A 20,273-nucleotide genomic window follows, 5' to 3' on the forward strand; every position below is an offset into this window, starting at 1 on the left:
AAGGTAGAAATATATTATACAAACTTACACTCATATATACACTCACAGAAAAGAATGAAGAAGTGGCTCAGAGATGTGGTTTGAAAGAGACACAGAGAAGGCTGCAATGGTTGGAACATGTGAGAAGAGAGACAGAGGGCGGAGTGCTGAGAACAGTGGAGGAAATGGAGGTACCCTAAAGGAGACCCACTGGGAGAGAAGTGGCTGAGAGATGTGGTTTGAAAAAGTAACAGAGAAGGGTGAGACAAAGAAGGCCGCAATGGTTGGGACATATGAGAAGAGAGACAGAGGACAGAGTGCTGAGGACGGTGGAGGAAATGGAGGTACCCGGGAGGAGGCCAGTTGTGAGACCAAGGAGAGAGTGGAGACGAACAGTGACACAAGACTTGTAAGTGTTGGAAACAGAGGAAGGATTAGCACCGGGTCCAGCAAGATGAAGGAGGACCATAGCAAGTCCCACCCCAAGAAAGGGAGAAGATCGATGGACTATAGACCAAAAAGATACATGAACAAGGGAGAGGAACAGTGACACAAGACTTGTGAGTGTTGGAAATAGAGGAAGGATTAGCACCGTACCCAGCAAGAGTAAGGAGGATCATGGCAAGTCCCACCTCAAGGGAGAAGATGGACTATAGTCGATCGACTCTAACTTGAGCCCTGTGGCCTGGACCTGGGAAACCCCATTGTTTACACATTTAGCGATGACCTGCGCATGGCGATTTGTCTCACTGTTAGTCTGTACGTTATCATCATCATCATCATTTCATCGACGCCTGCTCCTAGGAGCTCCCACCAGGGGATGGCCACGGCAGAAGAGCTTCCAACTTTCTCTATCCAGACAATCCCTCCTTGCCTGCTCAAAGTTTCTCAAAGATCTTTTCCCCCTCTCCCTAACATACACTTGCACCCTATCCCTCCATTTCACTGGAGGTCGTCCTCTAGCATTCCCTCCCTCTATCTCACTTACATACACCCTTCTGGTCATCTTACTCTCCTCCATTCGCTCCATGTTGCCAAACCACTTTAAAGTCTGTCGCTTCACTTCTTCCACCACTCCGCACTTCTTCCCTTCACCCCTGTGACACATTCCAAAATGCTCGTACACACTTTCATTACTCATTCCATCCATTCTACTCACACCACAAGCACTCCTCAAATAACTCATTTCCACTGCCTGCACTCTAGACCTCTGACTTTCATTCCAGGCCCACGTTTCACTTGCATATGTGAGGGTTGGTACTATTATTGTATTTCTCAAATCCCTCTTTACCTCTATTCTCACACTTCTGCCATTCATGATTCGTCCCAAAGACCCTACCACCCTTCTTTCTTGCAATGCCCTTTCTCTTATCTCTCCCTCCGTACCATCATGCTTACACATAACTGATCCAAGGTACTTAAACTCATTGACCTCCTCCATTTCTTCACCATTCAAAATTATTTTGCATTCTTTTTCACATTCAATTCCCACTCTATATGGGCATACAAAATTTACAACCTCACTTCTACTTTGCTCACAAACCATCACTTTACTTTTGTTGATATTTACTTTCAGCTTTCTCCTGTTACAGACGCTATCAAAAACACTGACCAAATTTTGTAGGTCACTTTCATTTTCTGCAATGAGCAGCGTGTCATCAGCAAACTGTATTGAATTCATTACCCACTTCCTTCCCACATCGAATATTCTTACTCCAACTTCTTCAATTTTGCCCTTCATTTCTCTAATAACACCATCCATATAAATACTGAATAACCATGGTGACATGACACACCCTTGTCTTAAGCCCACTTTTATCTCAAAATGTTCACTTGTTCTCCAGTAATTTTGACACATGCAGATGCATCCTCATAGAAAGACTTTATTGCACTAAGCAGTTTTCCTCCCACACCATAAATCTTTAAAACATCCCACAATGCAATCCAATCGACTCTGTCATAAGCTTTTTCCAAATCTATGAAGGCAGAGTATAGTTTCTTTCCTTCTGCTATTATTCTTTTCTACTACCATCCTGAAGGAAAATATCTGAGCCACACATCCCTTTCCCTTCCTGAAGCCTCCTTGTTCTTCACTTTCCATGAGCTAAAATATGAACCAGGTCTGAAGGCTCTACGATGATTAGAACCGAAGTTATGGCCAAAATGACGTTTTGTGCGACCTTGACCTTTGACCTTTGACATCCGGCCATGCATGATGCATCATATGGAAGTATTTGTTTCGAAATTTGATGAAAATCTATTTTTTTGGAAACTTAAGACTTTGGGAGAACTTTTCGAGGTCAAGGTCAAGGCCATGCAAGTTGCGTCTTTCCATGAGCTAATATATGAACCAAGTATGAAGGCTCTACGATGAGGAGAACCGAATTTATGGCCAAAATGACGTTTTGTGCGACCTTGACCTTTGACAAAAAAAAATTAATGGGTTCTATTCTGGATAGACACGAAGCTTCCCTGAAAAATTGATTGAGATATCCGCAAAATTGTGCACAGGAGACTGACCTTGACCTTTGACCTTTGACATAAAAAATCTAATGGTTTTTATTCTGGATGGACACAAAGCTTCCCAGAAAAATTGGTTGAGATATCCGCAAAATTGTGCACAGGAGACTGCTCACGAACAAACAAATAGATAAATAAATAAATAAATAAACATACCGACCCGACCGAAAGTATAACCTCCTCCAACTTCGTTGACGGAAGTAATATACAAAAGATGTGCATTCCCATATTTTGAGTTCATTGTTCTCCCTTCGCATATTAGCCATGATGTTTCACACTGAAGCAATCTAGGTACATGAATGGACTACCCTCACAGCCAGCACAAAAGGTTGACACTTTCTTTGCTCTTTTTGCCGAAAATTTTCATCCTTCGTTCAATGAGGAGTCATAATTTGAAGACAGACTGTAGAATTCACCACAAGAATCTTCATCACCAGAGCCATATTCTGGAATGACACTCTTCGCTTTCTTCGCGGTAGACAAATTGATGGGATGGGATCCATTACCAGTAAAAAAATACAAGTAGAATTGGTTAATTTATTGTATTGTAAGGTAAACAGTTGAACAATTGTAATAACAAATCATATACAGTAGCTTATATTCATATATATGCACAGAAAAGCCATCTTGATGGCCTGCCCCAAAATGGGTCAGGCCGCAACAGATTCATAAAACATTATATTGTTGCAGCCTGCCCCCATGTGGGTCAGGCTTTCTGCCAGGCGCAATTACGCTCCACAAGCCACCAGCATAACATCCACCTCTTCTCTGTCCGGTGGCTACTGGCAAACTGGAGATATTCAGTTCACATTCAAAATCATCGCAACATCGTGGCGGCGGGGTTGCTGCCACCCACAAGATATGTGTTAAACCACGGGACTACCTTGACCTGCCCAAAACAATTTGTTGGCTTCTGAATCATGATGTTCTCCCTGCTATCCTCAAGGAACATCCTAAGTTTGCACCAAGGTGGTGATGCAGTGTATGGCAGCCTGAGATACTGCCATGTAATACAAGGCTGTGAGTTCTGCAGTATTCTACTCTAAGGACTATTTACTCTATCTCTGTATTCATTCTCATCTAGTGCCTTAGCAATGTACTGCTCAGTTCCCTCACTTTATTTTCTTATTGTCTAGGGGGAGGCCGGCAGGTACCACCCTCCTCCCTTGTTGTACATTCAACAATAAACTATTACTACTACTCTGTGAAGGTTCGTGTCATGATACGCAGTGGCTGATAGTGTTGTTAATCCGTCGTGAGCAGTGTTTTCTCAGACTCTGCAACGTGGTATCATTTCATTCCCTCCTAAGCCACTGTTACATTTCATTAGCCTTTCATTTATGACTTTAGTAAATCATTATTCTATACTAATAATAAACAACCATTCACATAGATGTATTGATGGACTACACTTTTCTTTCTCCTCTCTTGTTCTTTCTTAATTTTCCTTTTTATTTTTTTCCTCCTCCTTTTCTTCCACGATTCCTTCTATTTCTTTTCCTCTTCTTTCATATCTTCACTTCCTCACTTCTTTTTCCTTCTCTTCATACTTTTTCGTAATATTTCCTTGTCTATCTTTCTCTCCTTTTTTTTACTATTCTTTTTATTCTTCTTTCTTTTCTGTTCCTCCATCCCTCTGTCTGTCTTTCACTCTTTGTCGTCTCTTTCTTGTTGTTGTTGATGAAGGAGTCGCATGGAATGAAATCGCCTAACACAAAGTTCCTCCTCCATTCAGAAATGACAGCAAGGTTAGGGGCTAAGTGTACTGCAGCGTCCAGCATCGAGTCCTTTAATTCCCTGCACCCGTCACTGGCGGAAGGCTTGTAGCAGTCACCGCTGAAAGCCGTGCGCACTTCCTCCCCAGGGACTCATAAGAAAATGGGTGCCGCAGCGCAGACTCGTGTTTTCGTTCATCTTATTTCCTGTGCCGTCTAAGTCTGCTTTCCTGTCGCTGTCCTGTTCTCCCTGTTTGTACTGTGGCGTCCTAATTGTTTATTTATTGTTACTCGTTTATCTTCTACTGTATGTCCTCGTCCTGCTATACACTCCTTCTACATATTGTTTACCACACACACCAACATTTATATGTTCTCTACACTACACAACATTCATACACACGCATATACACTCAACCACCTCTTTTATATGTCTTGTCCGTGTCAATGACCTCTGTGCATTTTTATCAATAAAGCAGAGACACGCCAGTCCTCGTCGACAGACCAACTCGGTCAGCTAGATTTCGATCGCCGATAGAGTCGGTCTGTCGGCACCCTGCTACGGGCCGCCATTAGGCTAAGCCCGTGCTCCCCCGCGCAGGGAGGGAGCATTTTTACCCTCTTAATGGGCCGTCTTCGGACAAGGGCCCGTTCCCCTAGTGATACTAGGGGTAAATCTTTAACAACAACCATCAATAAAGCAACCCTGACGGATATTGACTTTCTAAATCCGTGAACCAATTAGCGCTTAGAACGCTCGCTTAACTGTCTTACCTGGTGCAGACACATCAAGGGCCCATTCAAGAGGGACGGCCACGTGGTCAGGCCTGTCAGCAGAGCCAGGGTTGGGTTGCCAAACACTGTCCTCCACATAACCTTAGCCACCACATACAGCACCACTGCAGCACAACACAACACCTCAGGGGAAGTGGATCTTCATGTGTTCGGCAATATACCGCTTGGCCTTGAAATGGTTCCCACAAACATCGCACTTGAACTCTCTCAGATTAGAGTGACTGACAACATGCTTGTTCAAATCAGACTTAGAAAAGAACCTTTTGTTACACTCAAGGCATTCATGAGGTCTTACACCAGTGTGTGTACGTATGTGTCTATTCAGGTCACCCTTCATACTGAACCTTTTGCTACAATCAGGGCATTGATGAGGTCTTTCACCAGTGTGTGTAAGGGTGTGTTCCTTGAGGTGACTCTTCGTACTGAACACTTTGCCACACTCTTGGCATTCATGAGGTCTTTCACCAGTGTGTGTAAGGGTGTGCACTTTGAGGTGACGCTTTGTACTAAACACTTTGCCACATTCTTGGCAGTCATGAGGTCTTTCACCAGTGTGTGTAAGGATGTGTTGCTTAAGGTTACCTTTCTCACTGAACACTTTGCCACACTCTTGGCATTTATGAGGTCTTTCACCAGTGTGTGTAAGGGTGTGGCTGCTGAGGTGACTCTTCTTACTGAAAACTTTGCCACACTCATGGCATTCATGACATCTTCCACCAGAGTGTGTGGGTGTATTTGTTGAGGTCACCCTTCCCAGGGAGTCTTTTCCCACACTCTTGGCACTCATGCTTCCCTTCACCAGTGAGTGCAAGGCTGTGTCTTGTGAGCTTGCTCCCAGTCTTAAATCTTCTCTCACTCACTTTCCCTCTCCTATATGGCTGGAGATGCCAGCAGCAAAATGGTTGTGGTGGTGCTGGTTCTCCTTATCACCCCTGATCAGAGCATGCAGTATGGTGTTGTATGACTGTATGACAGCACAGTACAATATTACGATGGAATTTCTTTATAGTACGGTATGGTAAGAAGGAAGGATCTATGTTTCTCCACCTTTCTGTACCTCTCCGTAGCAAGCCACGCCTGGTTGGGCCGGATGTGGACCAATCTCAGCTCCCTCACCAGGCCTGAGGGGAGGTCAGCAGAGCAGCGACAGCAGTCAGCACACCCTATCTTGACCTCAACCCTCACTTTAGGGGTTGGTCACTGGGGTGAGTGTGGTTGGGAGGGTGTGGCCCTGTCAGCCCTCTCAAGGGACGACCAAACCTTGGCCTGAGTGAAGCTTGTCCAGGTGCCTGCCTTCCTAAGTGTGCTACGATTTCAGGTACAAAATTACAGCACAATATCTTATAGTGCTAGTACGGTACAAAGGCAGTACATAGGCACTGTACAAAGTTACGGTGCTGATTTTTTTCTTTGGCATAAAATATGATGAAGGAATTGCACCGTACCGTACTGCATGGTCTGGCACTGATCCTCACAGCAATGGCAGGCTGCTCCTGCTGGTCCTGGCCCCTCAGGCTGCTGCCCGGCCCTGCAGCCTCCACTGCAACAGAAGTCAGCGGCAGTGAGGACGCAGCGAGCGCTGGGCACAGCACCCGCCTCAGATCCTCACTGCTGCACCGGCACCAGGGGTGGCTGTTGGGACAAAGATCACAGCCTCATAGAAACATGCTCAAAATGAATACCAAAACTGTCTGCAAATTATATAAAAAAAATGAAACAGAGTACATCACAGTTACTAGTATTCAACTCCAACAGTGACAGCTGCATCAAAGAAACTGAGGCAAAATAGACGCAGAGCAGTGGCTGCCCTTGACAATCTGGAGGCAATCATGCAGCAGGCACCTGAAAAGCACCTTGTCAAAACCTTCAGGAGAAGGGAAGAGGAAAACAGAGACAGAACAATGCTGCAGAACAGGCAGCATAAAAAGGGCATCAAGAAAAGGACAGAATAGAGTAGGGAAGTGTGCAGAGCCTCGTCGCTTTAAGAGAAAGAACAACAAGTTAACGTGGATGAAATAAAAAAAAAAGTGAAAAATGAAATCAAATCATCACCAACAAGATTAAAGGAAACAAAAACTCAGAAAACAAATATCCATGAAGACAAATAAACTATCTCGGAGGCCAAGAAGTAAAGAAGAAAGCTCTCTGTGAAGACACAGCAAAGGTTCTGGACAAGGAGACCAGACCCAGGCTGTTCACTTCCTGGGGTGCAGTGACCTCCACAGGTCACTAGAAGGCTTCTGGCTCAATGGAGACAAAATAATACAACCACTTGTGGTGTACAAAGTCCACTACAAAACAATGGATGCAACAAACAGCCAACACTTGCCAAAACGTCAAGACATTAATAAATACTGGAGAGAGAGAGAGAGAGAGAGAATTAGACATAGCAAGCAGTATTGAGGGGAGCGTCCGCCACTTCTTTAATTATTAGCTTATGATCCTGATTATATTCATGTGAAATGTATGGTTATGGTGAAGTAATATACGCTTACTTTCAGATCTATAAGTCGATACATAATAGCAGGAAAAAATAAAATGTATTAAAAAAAAAAACCTCAACTCTCAGTTTCTCTCTCATCTAATCACCTACGCTGCTGAAAAAAATACCGAAGAAAGTTAAAGCAGAATCCAAAAGATCCATCCTGGAAAATCTTTTGTTAAATGATGAGAATTTTTTTCAATTTTGTTGGTGTATCAACGATATCTTTTTTTTCCGACAGTTGTCCCTTAATTGAAAAGAAAACTCAAAATGAAAAACTTGCGCTTCAGCTCCTCTTTCCATTGATGTATTGTTTATTAAAATCGGTCGTATAGCGGCGAAGTCATTGCAGAAAAATTGAAACCAATCCCGTTTTCTAAAAAGGAAAGTTAAACGGCCATACCATACATCTCCCTCAATACCTTCCTCTTCCTCTTCCCTTAGTTAAACATTGTCCCCTTTCTGCTGGATACTATAACTTGATATCGACCCCTTCCCTCACACGAGCTTTTTCGAGTTGGGTTGGTAGCCTCTGCAAACACCTCCACATGGAAATCTTGATAACTGAAGCATTTATATACATTAGTGTGATTATACTATATAGTGTGATTATACTTTGGTGATTAAACCAAATAAAACGGTTGACTGAATGGTAAATATATAAATATAATTGCGTACATAGCGTGAGTGATAAGGTTGGCATCCCTGTGCTGCCCATGTTTCCACCTTTCCACGGCTCCAGCGGCTCCACGCAGTCAGCCCAGAGTCCACACGTGCCTGCCGCTACCACTTCTCTGCCCCTCACTACCATCCCGTCAAGCAAGGAGCTGTTAGAAAAGTGATCGAGCCCCATCGGAGCAAAAGACTACCTGTTTGAGTTAATCAAGCAGGGGTGTTGACACGGCAAGGGTTAAAAATCATGATACAACCCTAAAGTCTTTAACATTTTAAATCATTTATTTAAAAAAACTTTTGCCGATTCATATTAGATCAAATAAGTTTTATTATAATTCCTGGATCATTTACTACTATATTAATGAAAGAAATGCAGGATTGACGCATAAAATATGCGAAGGGGCTGACGAAGATGTGCCTATCTCGACCCCTTGCCAGATTCCAACAATTTCGCCCAAGAACACCTTTCCTTCGCCTACAGAAAAACCCCTTTGAATAATATGGTAGGAGAAAATGGTCGAAGAGGTTCTACAGTCGAAAAGGGTGCCTAATAGTACGGCCGAAAGTCTGCGGGGACTTAGAGTTCGCCCTTTAAATCTAGATGCCTTCCCGGATGGTATTCTTTACTGAATTCCAGATTTTTCTATGTTTAGAAGGACTTCGTGCATCTGATGGTGTCCTTTTCTTGGAAATCCTGGTCACGAGCCGACGTGCGAAACTTATCTCTGGCTCCTCCGGGGTGACTGATGTATGTGTCAGCTCTGCTGCCTACAAGGCCATCGCAAATGCTAGTTTGCTCAAGATGCCATACGAATATTCTTTTAGGTCATTTTCTATGCTGAAACATGACGATGTATACACCTGTTTTTTAATATAGTTTTTTTTTAACGTCCCAGCCTATAGCGCCAGTAGGCTTTCTTAAGCGCCCTGGATGGTAGTCGGCCCCAGCCCGTCATGGTGCAATCAAGTGTTTTATAGTGACGTGAGTGACGAGCAGAAGTGGGAATTCAGCCATTACTCTGTCATTTTTGCTTATTTCTTCATAATATTTTGCCACAAGTTAGCCGAGGCGTGTACGAAGACTTTTATTTCTTCAATTTTATCGATTTAAAAAAAATCACGTCAGACGCTCTCCTCAAACAAGGACACACAGCTCAACAATTCTATTTTAGCCGAAAAATTTCCTCATTACAGAAAGACTATAGAATGAACACACTGGCTTCATAAACCACAAACCCAAACTAGGAATACACGTTGTTTTATCGTCACTTTCATCAACAAACTGTCTGTCAGTTTTTCGACTTCGGGAAGTTGGGAAAAGCCGTCTCATTTTCGTAAGCTTCCTCTCATAGGCAGAAGAGTTGAGAAGGGCAACTTTTAGAACACTCACACCCCACCCAGAAGGACAAAGGCAACTCTGCCCAAAGGTGTGCACCGCCACATGACGGAAAACTGACTGAGTAAAATATCTGGAAATCCACGAAAAATAACTTACTAGGCAGACGGTTTACGAGGGTGACGACGTGCTGACAGTGTGCTGACAGTATGCTGACAGTGTGATGATGATGTGCTGACAGTATGCTGACAGTGTGATGATGATGTGCTGACAGTGTGGTGATAATGTGCTGACGATGTGTTGACAATGTGCTGACGATGTGTTGACAATGTGCTGACGATGGACTTCTCTCACCACAGTCTGTCGGCGAAACAAAACAAACTTGCACATCACAATGGAGGTGAGTAAAGAGAAAAGGAGATGAGTAAAGAGACTGGAGATGAGTAAGCAGTAAAGGCAATGAGTAAAAGTATAGATGTGGGCAGGGCATAAACAAAATAAAGAGCAACATAGCAATATACAACATGGAAGACAAACCACATCCAATGGAAGGCATACCTTCAAGTAGCTAACAGGACCAAACATTTAGGAGTGCATTTTGACGATGACAGAAATGACCCCCAAACACATACATAGAGGACACACAAGCCGTTACAAAGGCCGGAACTACGACGCTCCCCTGATCTACCTGAGGCAGGAAACACTGATAAGTTTAAAGCAGGTCAACACCCATCCGTTAGGGGGTACGCAACACTCGGGTCCATAGTATTAAACTCTTCGGAGCCTTGGTACAGCTATTTAAAAAGGCTCTCAAGAAAGTTGTTGGGGTTTTCATGGGTGGTTTTATGGCCCTGGCAGTATTTTTGAAAGGCTTGCAAGGTTCAGCATGAAATAAGTGTTAAATATAATATTATCAAAAATAATAATACTGGAATATATACATGTATTAGGCAGTACAGTAAGACCCCGTCACCACGACTATTCGACACATGGATATCTGGCAAACCGGCCCACATACCTGGCAAAATTTTGGGTGGTAAAAAGTGAAAGTATTCATAAGAAAAATCGGTGAAAAAGTACAAACACAAATTTTGACTGGCATAAGATTTGAAATACTTGTGCCATGGGGTGCTGGCTGCCATCAAGGTCAATACACCCTGCGGGCCCCCTAACTAAATCTGATTGATGTTAACTTTTTTTTCATGACTGAAAACTTATAGGTATGGGCTTTTAAAGTACCCCCATTAGGCATTAGGGGTTATGTTAGAGTTAATATATATTGGTACAGTAAACCCTCGGTACAACGGACCCACTTATAAAGGATTTTGAATATAACGGACAAGGTGAGAGGGTCAGAAATCCACGGGGACTGACCGAGAAGAGTTTTTTTAGCGAACTGCGCCCGGTACCTGCGATAGCGTCTGCTAGCCACCTCGCCCTCCTCCCTTTATCTGCTGCCCCATCCTTCGGTATCAGTAGTCTTTTTTTCAGCCGACCAGGTGAAATATTTTCCTCCTTATTGTTCCCATTCAAATGAGGAACTTATTTACACCACAAGAAAGTTTTATGCATCGATCCAGGACGTAAATGAAATGGAAAATAGCCAAGTATTTGTGTGTGTCGCGACTGGGTGACTCAACTACAAGTTCACGTTCAAGGGGGGGGGAAGCGGCAGACCAATACCAGACGCGCTGGCTCACGGACCAATCAGAGACCTCAGGAGAAAAATTCGGCCAGCTGCGAGCAGAGCCTTCCCCACCCTCACACACACACACACACACACACACACACACACACACACACACACACAGCAAAATTTGAAGCACCAGTATAATATAAGTACGTACGTTATCAATTTATAAGTTAATGATTATTTTAAAATTCAACACGTTTATAGAATAAGTTGTTCTGGTATTCTCTTCTATTATTTTGAGTCTTGGATTCTGGAACGGGTGAACTTTTGGGAAGCACACAGGAATGCATCTCAATGTCTATGAGGGAATTAAATGGGAAACTTCGCTTAAATTAATAATTTTCCGCCTTACTATGAGGAAATGCTTGGGATCGGAAATCGCTTCAAAATTGGGGACTTGGTGTAGTGCATGTCTGATACTCGTATCATACCCGTAACAATACGCCCCCAACAGGGAACCACCGGCTACCTGCCACCCTCAGTGCCTCGCAGTCCATCGCCAAGTGTGCTGTGCTGTTCGTCGGTATTATTATACGTATCTTTGTAATTTCCACCGCTATTAAGGGACTTTCGGCATTAACGGACTACGGTCGCGGCCACACAGTAAGCGAGAAAGCTAGCGAGAGCGACAAGGCGAGTTTGTGGCCACACGAAAAGCGAGGCGAGGCGAGGGTTGTCATGGCAACGAGGCCCGCAGACCAGTATAGTCTCGCACCCACCCCCGTCGGCGCGTCGGCGCAAACGATGGATGAGGTGAAATGTTTTTATAAATAGTTCTGTGCTTCACTTATTTGGCGTTTTATGAAAAATCTGTAAGCACCATCGTATTCAGGAGGCTTTTATCTATAAGATGGAATTGTTTATTTTAGTACTCATTTCATAGCCGCTGCAAATGGTAGCTATATGTAAAATGTGTTATAAACATTACGGAGTGATTATTTAAATTCAACTCGTCACTATTTATTTAGTTTCTGGTATTGAGCTTTCACAAACATATTCGAGTTTAGTCCGTTGTACCAGGGATTTACTGTACATTAATACCTTGGTTTTACGAGTGCCTTAGTTTACGAGCGTTTTGATTTGCGAGCTAAAAGAAATCACAAAAAATGGCTTGGTCTACGAGAATCCTGTTTGTACAAGTCAACGACGCGAGCGTAGGTTTCCCTTTGTTCGCCGCAAAACGCTCAGAGCGGAAAGCAATGGGAATGGGGTCTCAAGCTGGTGTCACACTGGGCCATTTTCTTCCAACCACGTTGGCAGTTAATGCAAAGGGCCACTTCAACTTTTCTGGGTGTGCATCACACAAGACCAAGGTCGGTCGCCTGTATCAACAAAGTAAACAAACCAGTCACCCTCTATCTACATGGCGCCGTTTGCGAAAGTAAGGGCTGTTGTAGCTTGTCCTGCTGTTACTCAAAGTGTGGACTTATTGCTACAGCTAAATGGAAAGAAGCGTTTGTGAGTGCGATCATGGCTTCAAAGACGGGAGGACAGGAGTGTTTACCCAAAACAACAACTTGCTCCCAGTTAGGTGTAGGGGCTACAACAGTCGCTGCTAGCCCCAAAGGTTGAGGGAAAAAACGCCCTGTGTGACACCACCTTCAGTCCACGTTGTACACTCGCAGAGGCAACACCCGTGCGCTTGTGTCCGCTGACGTTTGTGCTCTAGTGTGCGATCTTTGTATTTCAGCACTATATTATTACTATGTTATTATATATTACACTATAGTACTTATATTTAAGTCATTATACTTTTTTTATTTATATTATTTATCATTGCTAGTTGTTAGTCGAATTAGAGTAGAACCTCATTTATCCGGCATTCAAAACAACGGCACCCTCAAAACAAAGGCAAATACCTGGGTGCTGAATTTGCAAAAATCACCCCTTCCCCTCCTTTTTCTTTATTTTCTCTTTTTTTTTACATCCTGCAGTAGTGCCTGTAGGCTTTCTTGAGGCGCCTTATGGACGGCCCCAGTCCGTTAGTAGTGCAGGTTACGCGGAGACAAAAAGCTAAGAAAACTGGGGAGACAGTACAACCTCCAAACACGGATTGACTCCGATTCAGCGAGGTAGGATGCATGAAAGTTCGCGACGCAACGAGATTCGGTTACGGACTTGATATTTCCCCACCTTGGTACGCGTATCTTCATTGCCTGTCACGGCCTTGTTACGATACAGTGTTCTGTTTGTCTGTACCCGGCCGTATATTTCCAAAGTGTACTCACCTGCGGCACCAGCGGCGAGAATAATGGTGTGGAAACTATTCAAGGGGTCACTCAACAAACTTCAATACTCCCACACACTCATGCGCCCATGCTCTCCCTCATCTCTTCTTTTCCTTTCTCTCTCTCTCTCTCTCTCTCTCTCTCTCTCTCTCTCTCTCTCTCTCTCTCCCGCTCTAGAGAGAGAGAGAGAGAGAGAGAGAGAGAGAGAGAGAGGTAGTGCACTTTATATGAAGCTTGGGCAGGGTAGCATATTTCCGAACTGTCTGTGGCACCAGCGGCGAGAGTGGTGGCACTGACACCATTTTTTTTTTTTTTAAGTGTACGCCTATAGCGCCGGTAGGCTCTCTTGAGGGGCCTGGATGGTAGTCGGTCCCAGCCCGTCATGGCGCAGGCAAGTGTTTATAGTGGCATCATCTTCTCTTAGCTCATGCTGCCCCCCGGAACTCGTTTTTGATTCACTTGGACGGTTTCCTCTAGAGTCCAGGATGATGGGTGGTCTTCAGGACAGCATGTGGGTAGTTTTAAGCCACTCGGCGGTGACTGAAAAATCCGAGGTGGTAGCGTGAGGATTCGAACCGGCGTCGTCCATCATGCGGTGAATGTGGGCCCAGCACGCTACCACTCAGCCACCGCCTACCCTTAAATTCAAGAGGTAACTCAACAAACTTCGACACTCACACACTCCTGTGTCCATGCTCTCTCTCTCTCTCTCTCTCTCTCTCTCTCTCTCTCTCTCTCTCTCTCTCTCTCTCTCTCTCTCTCTCTTTCATTCATTCATTTCATCGACGCTTGCTCCTAGGAGCTCCCACCAAGGGATGGCCACGGCAGAAGAGCTTCCAACTTTCTCTATTCAGACACTCCCTCCTTGCCAGCTCAAAGTTTCTCAATGATCTTTCACCCCTCTCCCTAACGTACTCTTGCACCCTATCCCTCCATTTCACTGGAGGTCGTCCTCTAGCATTCCCTCCCTCTATCTCACTCACACCCTTCTGGTCATCTTACTCTCCTCCATTCGCTCCATGTGGCCAAACCACTTTTAAAGTCTGTCGCTTCACTTCTTCCACCACTCCACACTTCTTCCCTTCACCCCTGTGACACATTCCAAAACGCTCGTACACACTTTCATTACTCATTCCATTCATTCTTCCATTTTGGGCAGGCGGTGGCTGAGTCGACGGAGTGACGGCGCCGCGTTCAGGAGGACACGAGTTCAATCCCCGACCGGTGCCACCAAGCTGGAATTTTTCAGCCGCCGCCGAGTGGCTTAAAACTACCCGCATGCTGTCCAGAAGACCACCTATCAACCCGGACTCTAGATTCTAGGATTAAAGATGAGCTCCGGAAGGGCAGCATGAGCCAATGCAAGATGGCGCCACTATAAACACTCCCCTGCGCCAGAACGGGCTGGGCCGACCATCAGGCCCCACCGGGAAGAAGCCTTGGGCCGACCATCAGGCCCCACCGGGAAGAAGCCTACCTGCGCAATAGGCCGCGACGTAAAAAAAAAATAAAAAAAAATCTACTCGCACCACAAGCACTCCTCAAATAACTCATTTCCACTGCCTGCACTCTAGACCGCTGACTTTCATTCCAGGCCCATGTTTCACTTGCATATTTGAGGATTGGTACTATTATTGTATTTTTCAAATCCTTTACCTCCATGCTCACACTTCTGCCATTCAAGATTCGTCCCAAAGACCCTACCACCCTTCTTCCTTGCAATGCCCTTTCTCTTATCTCTCCCTCCGTACCACCATGCTTACACATAACTGATCCAAGGTACTTAAACTCATTGACCTCCTCCATTTCTTCACCATTCAAAATTACTTTTCATTCAATTATTTTGGTTAAAGAAGGGAATTTATCAGAAAATAAAGAATGGTGAAACACATATCAGGGGCCGGTATGTCGAACTATCTAGATTAGTGAAGAAAAACACCAGGATAGCAAAAAGGAATTATGAGATCAAAGTACCAAATGAAGCGAAAAATAATCCTAAGGGCTTCTTTCAGATGTATAGGACAAAAACAAGGGAGAAAATTGGACCGCTGAAAACAAATACAGGGGAGCTAGTGCAAAATTACGAAAATATGAGCACATTGTTGAACGACTACTTCCTTTCAGTATTCACACAAGAGGATCGAAAGACTATTCCGGAAAGGGTTCAGGTGTACGAGAGCGGGGATGGCGATAAATTGAGGGATATAATCATTACCAGGCAAGTAGTTCAGGATGAGATAGATAAGCTTAAGAAGAATAAGTCGCCAGGTCCTGACGGGATATTTCCGAGGGTATTAAGGGAATTAGGTGATGTACTCAGTGACCCACTAACCGACATCTTTAAGATGTCGGTAAATACTGTTTATGTGCCCAGCCTATGGAAAGTAGCTAATGTGACGCCGATTTTCAAAAAGGGGGACAGGTCAGCTGCTTCAAACTATCGCCCACTTAGCTTAACATCGGTTATAGGCAAGATGCTGAAATCCATAATAGCCAGGAACATTCGGGAGCATCTAGAGAAACAGCTTAATTCACGACTCGCAGCATGGGTTCACTAAAGGTAGGTCATGCCTCACCAATCTCTTGTCCTTCTACAATAAAATATTTGAGGCGGTAGACAGAGATGAAAATTATGATGTTATCTGTCTTGATTTTAGTAAAGCGTTTGACAAAGTTCCTCACCAACGACTGTTGCTTAAATTACAGGCTCACGGAGTAGAGGGTAAAGTTTTGAACTGGGTCAAGGCGTGGCTTAGCAACAGGAAGCAAAGAGTGCAAATCAATGATAAAAGATCTGACTGGGAATGTGTTACGAGTGGGGTCCCACAAGGTTCGGTATTAGGTCCATTTTTGTTTATTATTTATAGCAATGACTTAGATACAGGAATTAGTAGTGATGTCAGTAAGTTTGCAGATGATACCAAGATCGGTAGAGTAATTGAGTCGGATCAGGACGCTAGTATTCTCCTGGATGAACTAAACAGATTTTATGACTGGGCGTCAGAGGCGTTCCTAGAGTATTTGGTACCCGGGGCGGAGCATAATTTCGCACCCCCCTCCCCATTTTTTGTCAGAACAGACATCACCTCCTTGTACGTAATGCAGCCGGCAGTGAAGAGGTTAAAATAGGTTAAAAAAAAGGTTGCTAAAGAACGACTCCTGCCTTACAGCAGCAGGCGTTCACGATTACAGCCTCCAGTCACCAGTGTGCACGGTGCAGCACTCAGGCCTCTATGGCATGGCGCGGCGGCCATACTGACATGCTACATGCCTATATATATATATATATATATATATATATATATATATTATATATATATATATATATATATATATATATATATATATATATATATATATATATATATATATATATATATATATATTCAAGACTGAATGCCCTGCCTTAATTCATTAGGCTATTATTATTATAATATTATCCCCGTACATCGCTTACTATTCCAGCCAGACAAATTCAGAGATGACCACTGAAAAGCAGAAAAGAAAACTGGCTGACTATTACTATTATTATCATCATTCTTATTATTACAATTCTTCTTCATTTTTTTTCTTCTTATCATTATTGTTATTATTATTATATTTCTGCATGATACTTCAGTCACTTAACGACGATTTCGGTGTTCTACATAAAATGATGATAATAATTAAGATGATGATATTATTATTAATAATAATAATAATAAAAATAAATAATAATAATAATAATAATAATAATAATAATAATAATAATAAAGGGGGCTCCCGTGGTCCCGTGGTAGTCTCTGCCTAGCGCTTCGGCGGGATGCTGGAGCGTGGGTTCGAGACCTATCAGTTTCCATGGGGGTGGAAAGGTGGGCTCTTTCCGACACCCTCAGCCCCGTTGTTGGGCCACCTCCTTGAAAGAATTGGGTATCTCTCTACCAGCCATCTGGGGGATTGCGCGGCATGCACCGCCTTCCTCCACTGGGGTATATCCCCAACGAAAAAAAAAAAAAATAATAAATAAATAAATAAATAAATAAATAAATAAATAAATAATAATAATAATAATAATAATAATAATAATAATTATTATTATCATTATTATTATTATTATTATTATTATTAATATTTTACAACAAACGAGACAGCTCAAGGGCACAAAAAAAGGAAGCAGTAATAAAACAAAAGCCCGCTACTCGCTGCTCCTAAAAATAATCCAAAGAGGTGGCTGAAAAGAGAGGCTAATTTCGGAAGGAGAGGTGTCCTGATACCCTCCTCTTGAAAGAGTTCAAGTCGAAGGCAGAAGGAAATACAGATGAAGGAAGATTGTTCCAGAGTTTACCAGCGTGAGGGATGAAAGTGTGAAGATGCTGGTTAAATCGTGTGTAAGGGATTTGGACAGTAAAGGGATGAGCTTTAGTAGAAAGTAATGTGCAGCGCAGCCGCGGGAGGGGGGGAGGCACGCAGTTAGCAGGTTCAGAAGAGCAGTCAGCGTGAAAATAACGATAGAAGATAGAAAGAGAAGCAACATAGTTGCGGAATTTAGGAGGTAGAAGACTATCAGTAAGAGGAGAGCTGATGAGACGAAGAGCCTAAGACTCCACTCTGTCCAAGAGAGCTGTGTGAGTGGAGCCCCTCCACACGTGAGATGCATACTCCATACGAGGGCGGACAAGGCCCCTGTATATTGATAGCAACTGTGCGGGGGAGAAGAACTGGCGGAGACGATACAGAACGCCCAGCCTAGAGGAAGCTGATTAAGTGAGAGATGTGAAGCTTCCAGTTAAAATTTTGAGTTAAGGATAGACCGAGGATGTTTAGTGTTGAAGATGGTGAAAGCTGAATGTTGTCGAATAGGGGATTTTTTGGAAGATTGTGTCGAGTTGATGATAGGTGGAGAAATTGGGTTTTTGAGGCACTGAAGGACACAAGGTTCCTTTTACCCCAATCGGAAATGATAGTAAGGTCTGAGGTTCAGCGTTCTGCAACCAGCCTGGAGTCATGTAATTCCTGTTGAGAGGGTCTTTTGTTAAAAGAAGTTGAATAATGCAGAGTGGAGTCATCAGCGTATGACTGGATAGGACAGTTTGTTATGGAAAGAAGATCATTGATGAATAATAGGGAGAGAGTGGGTGATAGGGCAGAGACCTGTGGAACACCAGTGTTGATAGGTTTAGGGGAAGAACAGTGACCGTCTACCACAGCAGAGATAGAACGGCTGGAAAGGAAACTGGAGATAAAGGAACAGAGAGAGGGATAGAATCCGAAAGAGGGCAGTTTAGAAAGCAAAGACTTGTGCCAGACTCTATCGAAGGCTTTCGAAATGTCTAGCGCAACAGAGAAAGTTTCACCGAAACGGCTAAGAGAGGATGACCAAGAGTCAGTTAAGAGAGCAAGAAGATCGCCAGTAGAACGCCCTTTGTGGAACCCATACTGGCGATCAGATAGAAGGTTAGAATTGGAAAGGTGCTTTTGAATCTTCCGGTTAAGGATTGATTCAAAAGCTTTAGATAGACAGGAAAGTAAAGCTATAGGGCGGTAGTTTGAGGGGTTGAAACGGTCACCCTTCTTAGGCACAGGCTGTACGAAGACGTACTTCCAGCAGGAAGGAAAGGTAGATGTTGATAGGCAGAGATGAAAGAGTTTGACAAGGCAGGGTGTCAGCACGGAAGCACAGTTTTTAAGGACAATAGGAAGCACTCCATCAGGTCCATAAGCCTTCCGAGGATTGAGGCCAGAGAGGGCATAGAAAACATCATTATTATGAATCTTATTAACAGGCATGAAGTGGTCAGAGGGAGAATGAGTTGGAAGAATATGCCCAGAATCGTCCAGAGTGGAGTTGTTACAGAAAGATTCAGTGAAGATTTCAGCCTTAGAGATAGATGATACGGCAGTGCTGGCGGCTGGATTGAGAAGAGGCGGGAAAGAGGAAGAAGTGAAATTTGAGGAGATAATTTTGGCTAAGTGCCAGAAGTAAGAAGTGAAATTTGAGGAGATATTTTTGGCTAAGTGCCAGAAGTCTCTGGAAGAATTAGAGAAAGCTAGGTGTTAACATTTGCTATGGATAAAGGAGTTTTTGGTAAGTCGAAGAATAGATTTGGCACGATTCCGGGCAGAAATGTAAAGATCATGGTTAGCGGGAGTTCGAAGGCTCTGATACCTTTTGTGAGCTGCCTCTCTATCTTTGATAGCACGAGAACAAGCGTGATTAAACCAAGGCTTTTCAGCATGAGGAGTAGAGAAAGCACGTGGAATGTATGCCTCCATTCCAGAGACAATCACCTCTGTGATGCGCTGGGCACACACAGAGGGGTCTCTCTCCTGGAAGCAGTAATCATTCCACGGGAAATCGGAAAAGTACATCCTCAGGTCGTCCCACCGATCTGAAGCAAATGCCAGAAGCATCGCCTCTTCGGTGAGTCCATAGGATGTGCAGGAGCGATAGGACAGGATACAGAAATAAGGTTGTGATCGGAGGAGCCCAACGGAGAGAACAGTTTGACAGAGTAAGCAGAAGGATTAGAGGTAAGGAAGAGGTCTAGAATGTTGGGCCTGTCTCCAAGATGGTCGGGAATATGTGTAGGGTGCTGAACCAACTGCTCTAGATCGTTGAGGAGGGCAAAATTGTAGGCTTGTTCACCAGGCTGGTCAGTGAAAGAGGATGAAAGCCAAAGCTGGTGGTGAACATTGAAATCTCCCAAAATGGAGATTTCAGTGAAGGGAAAGTGGGTCAAGATGTGCTCCACTTTAGAGTTCAAATAGTCAAAGAATTTTACATAGTTAGTAGAGTTAGGTGAAAGATAAACAGAACAGATGTATTTAGTAATAGAATGACAATGATGTCTCAGCCAGATGGTGGAAAATT

General features: G+C 43.7%; 1 protein-coding gene across 1 annotated transcript in view; it reads right to left on the reverse strand.

Moving 5' to 3' along the window:
* LOC127002810 (uncharacterized) overlaps positions 1-20,273 on the reverse strand; it is a 48,417-nt gene that overhangs the window by 20,941 nt on the left and 7,203 nt on the right. The window contains exon 2 of the mRNA XM_050869015.1: positions 6,455-6,641. Coding sequence (XP_050724972.1) covers positions 6,455-6,641 — 187 coding nt within the window. The remainder of the gene's footprint in view (positions 1-6,454; positions 6,642-20,273) is intronic.

The sequence above is a fragment of the Eriocheir sinensis genome, chromosome 24 (assembly GCF_024679095.1).
Source record: "Eriocheir sinensis breed Jianghai 21 chromosome 24, ASM2467909v1, whole genome shotgun sequence".
Lineage (NCBI taxonomy): Eukaryota > Metazoa > Arthropoda > Malacostraca > Decapoda > Varunidae > Eriocheir > Eriocheir sinensis.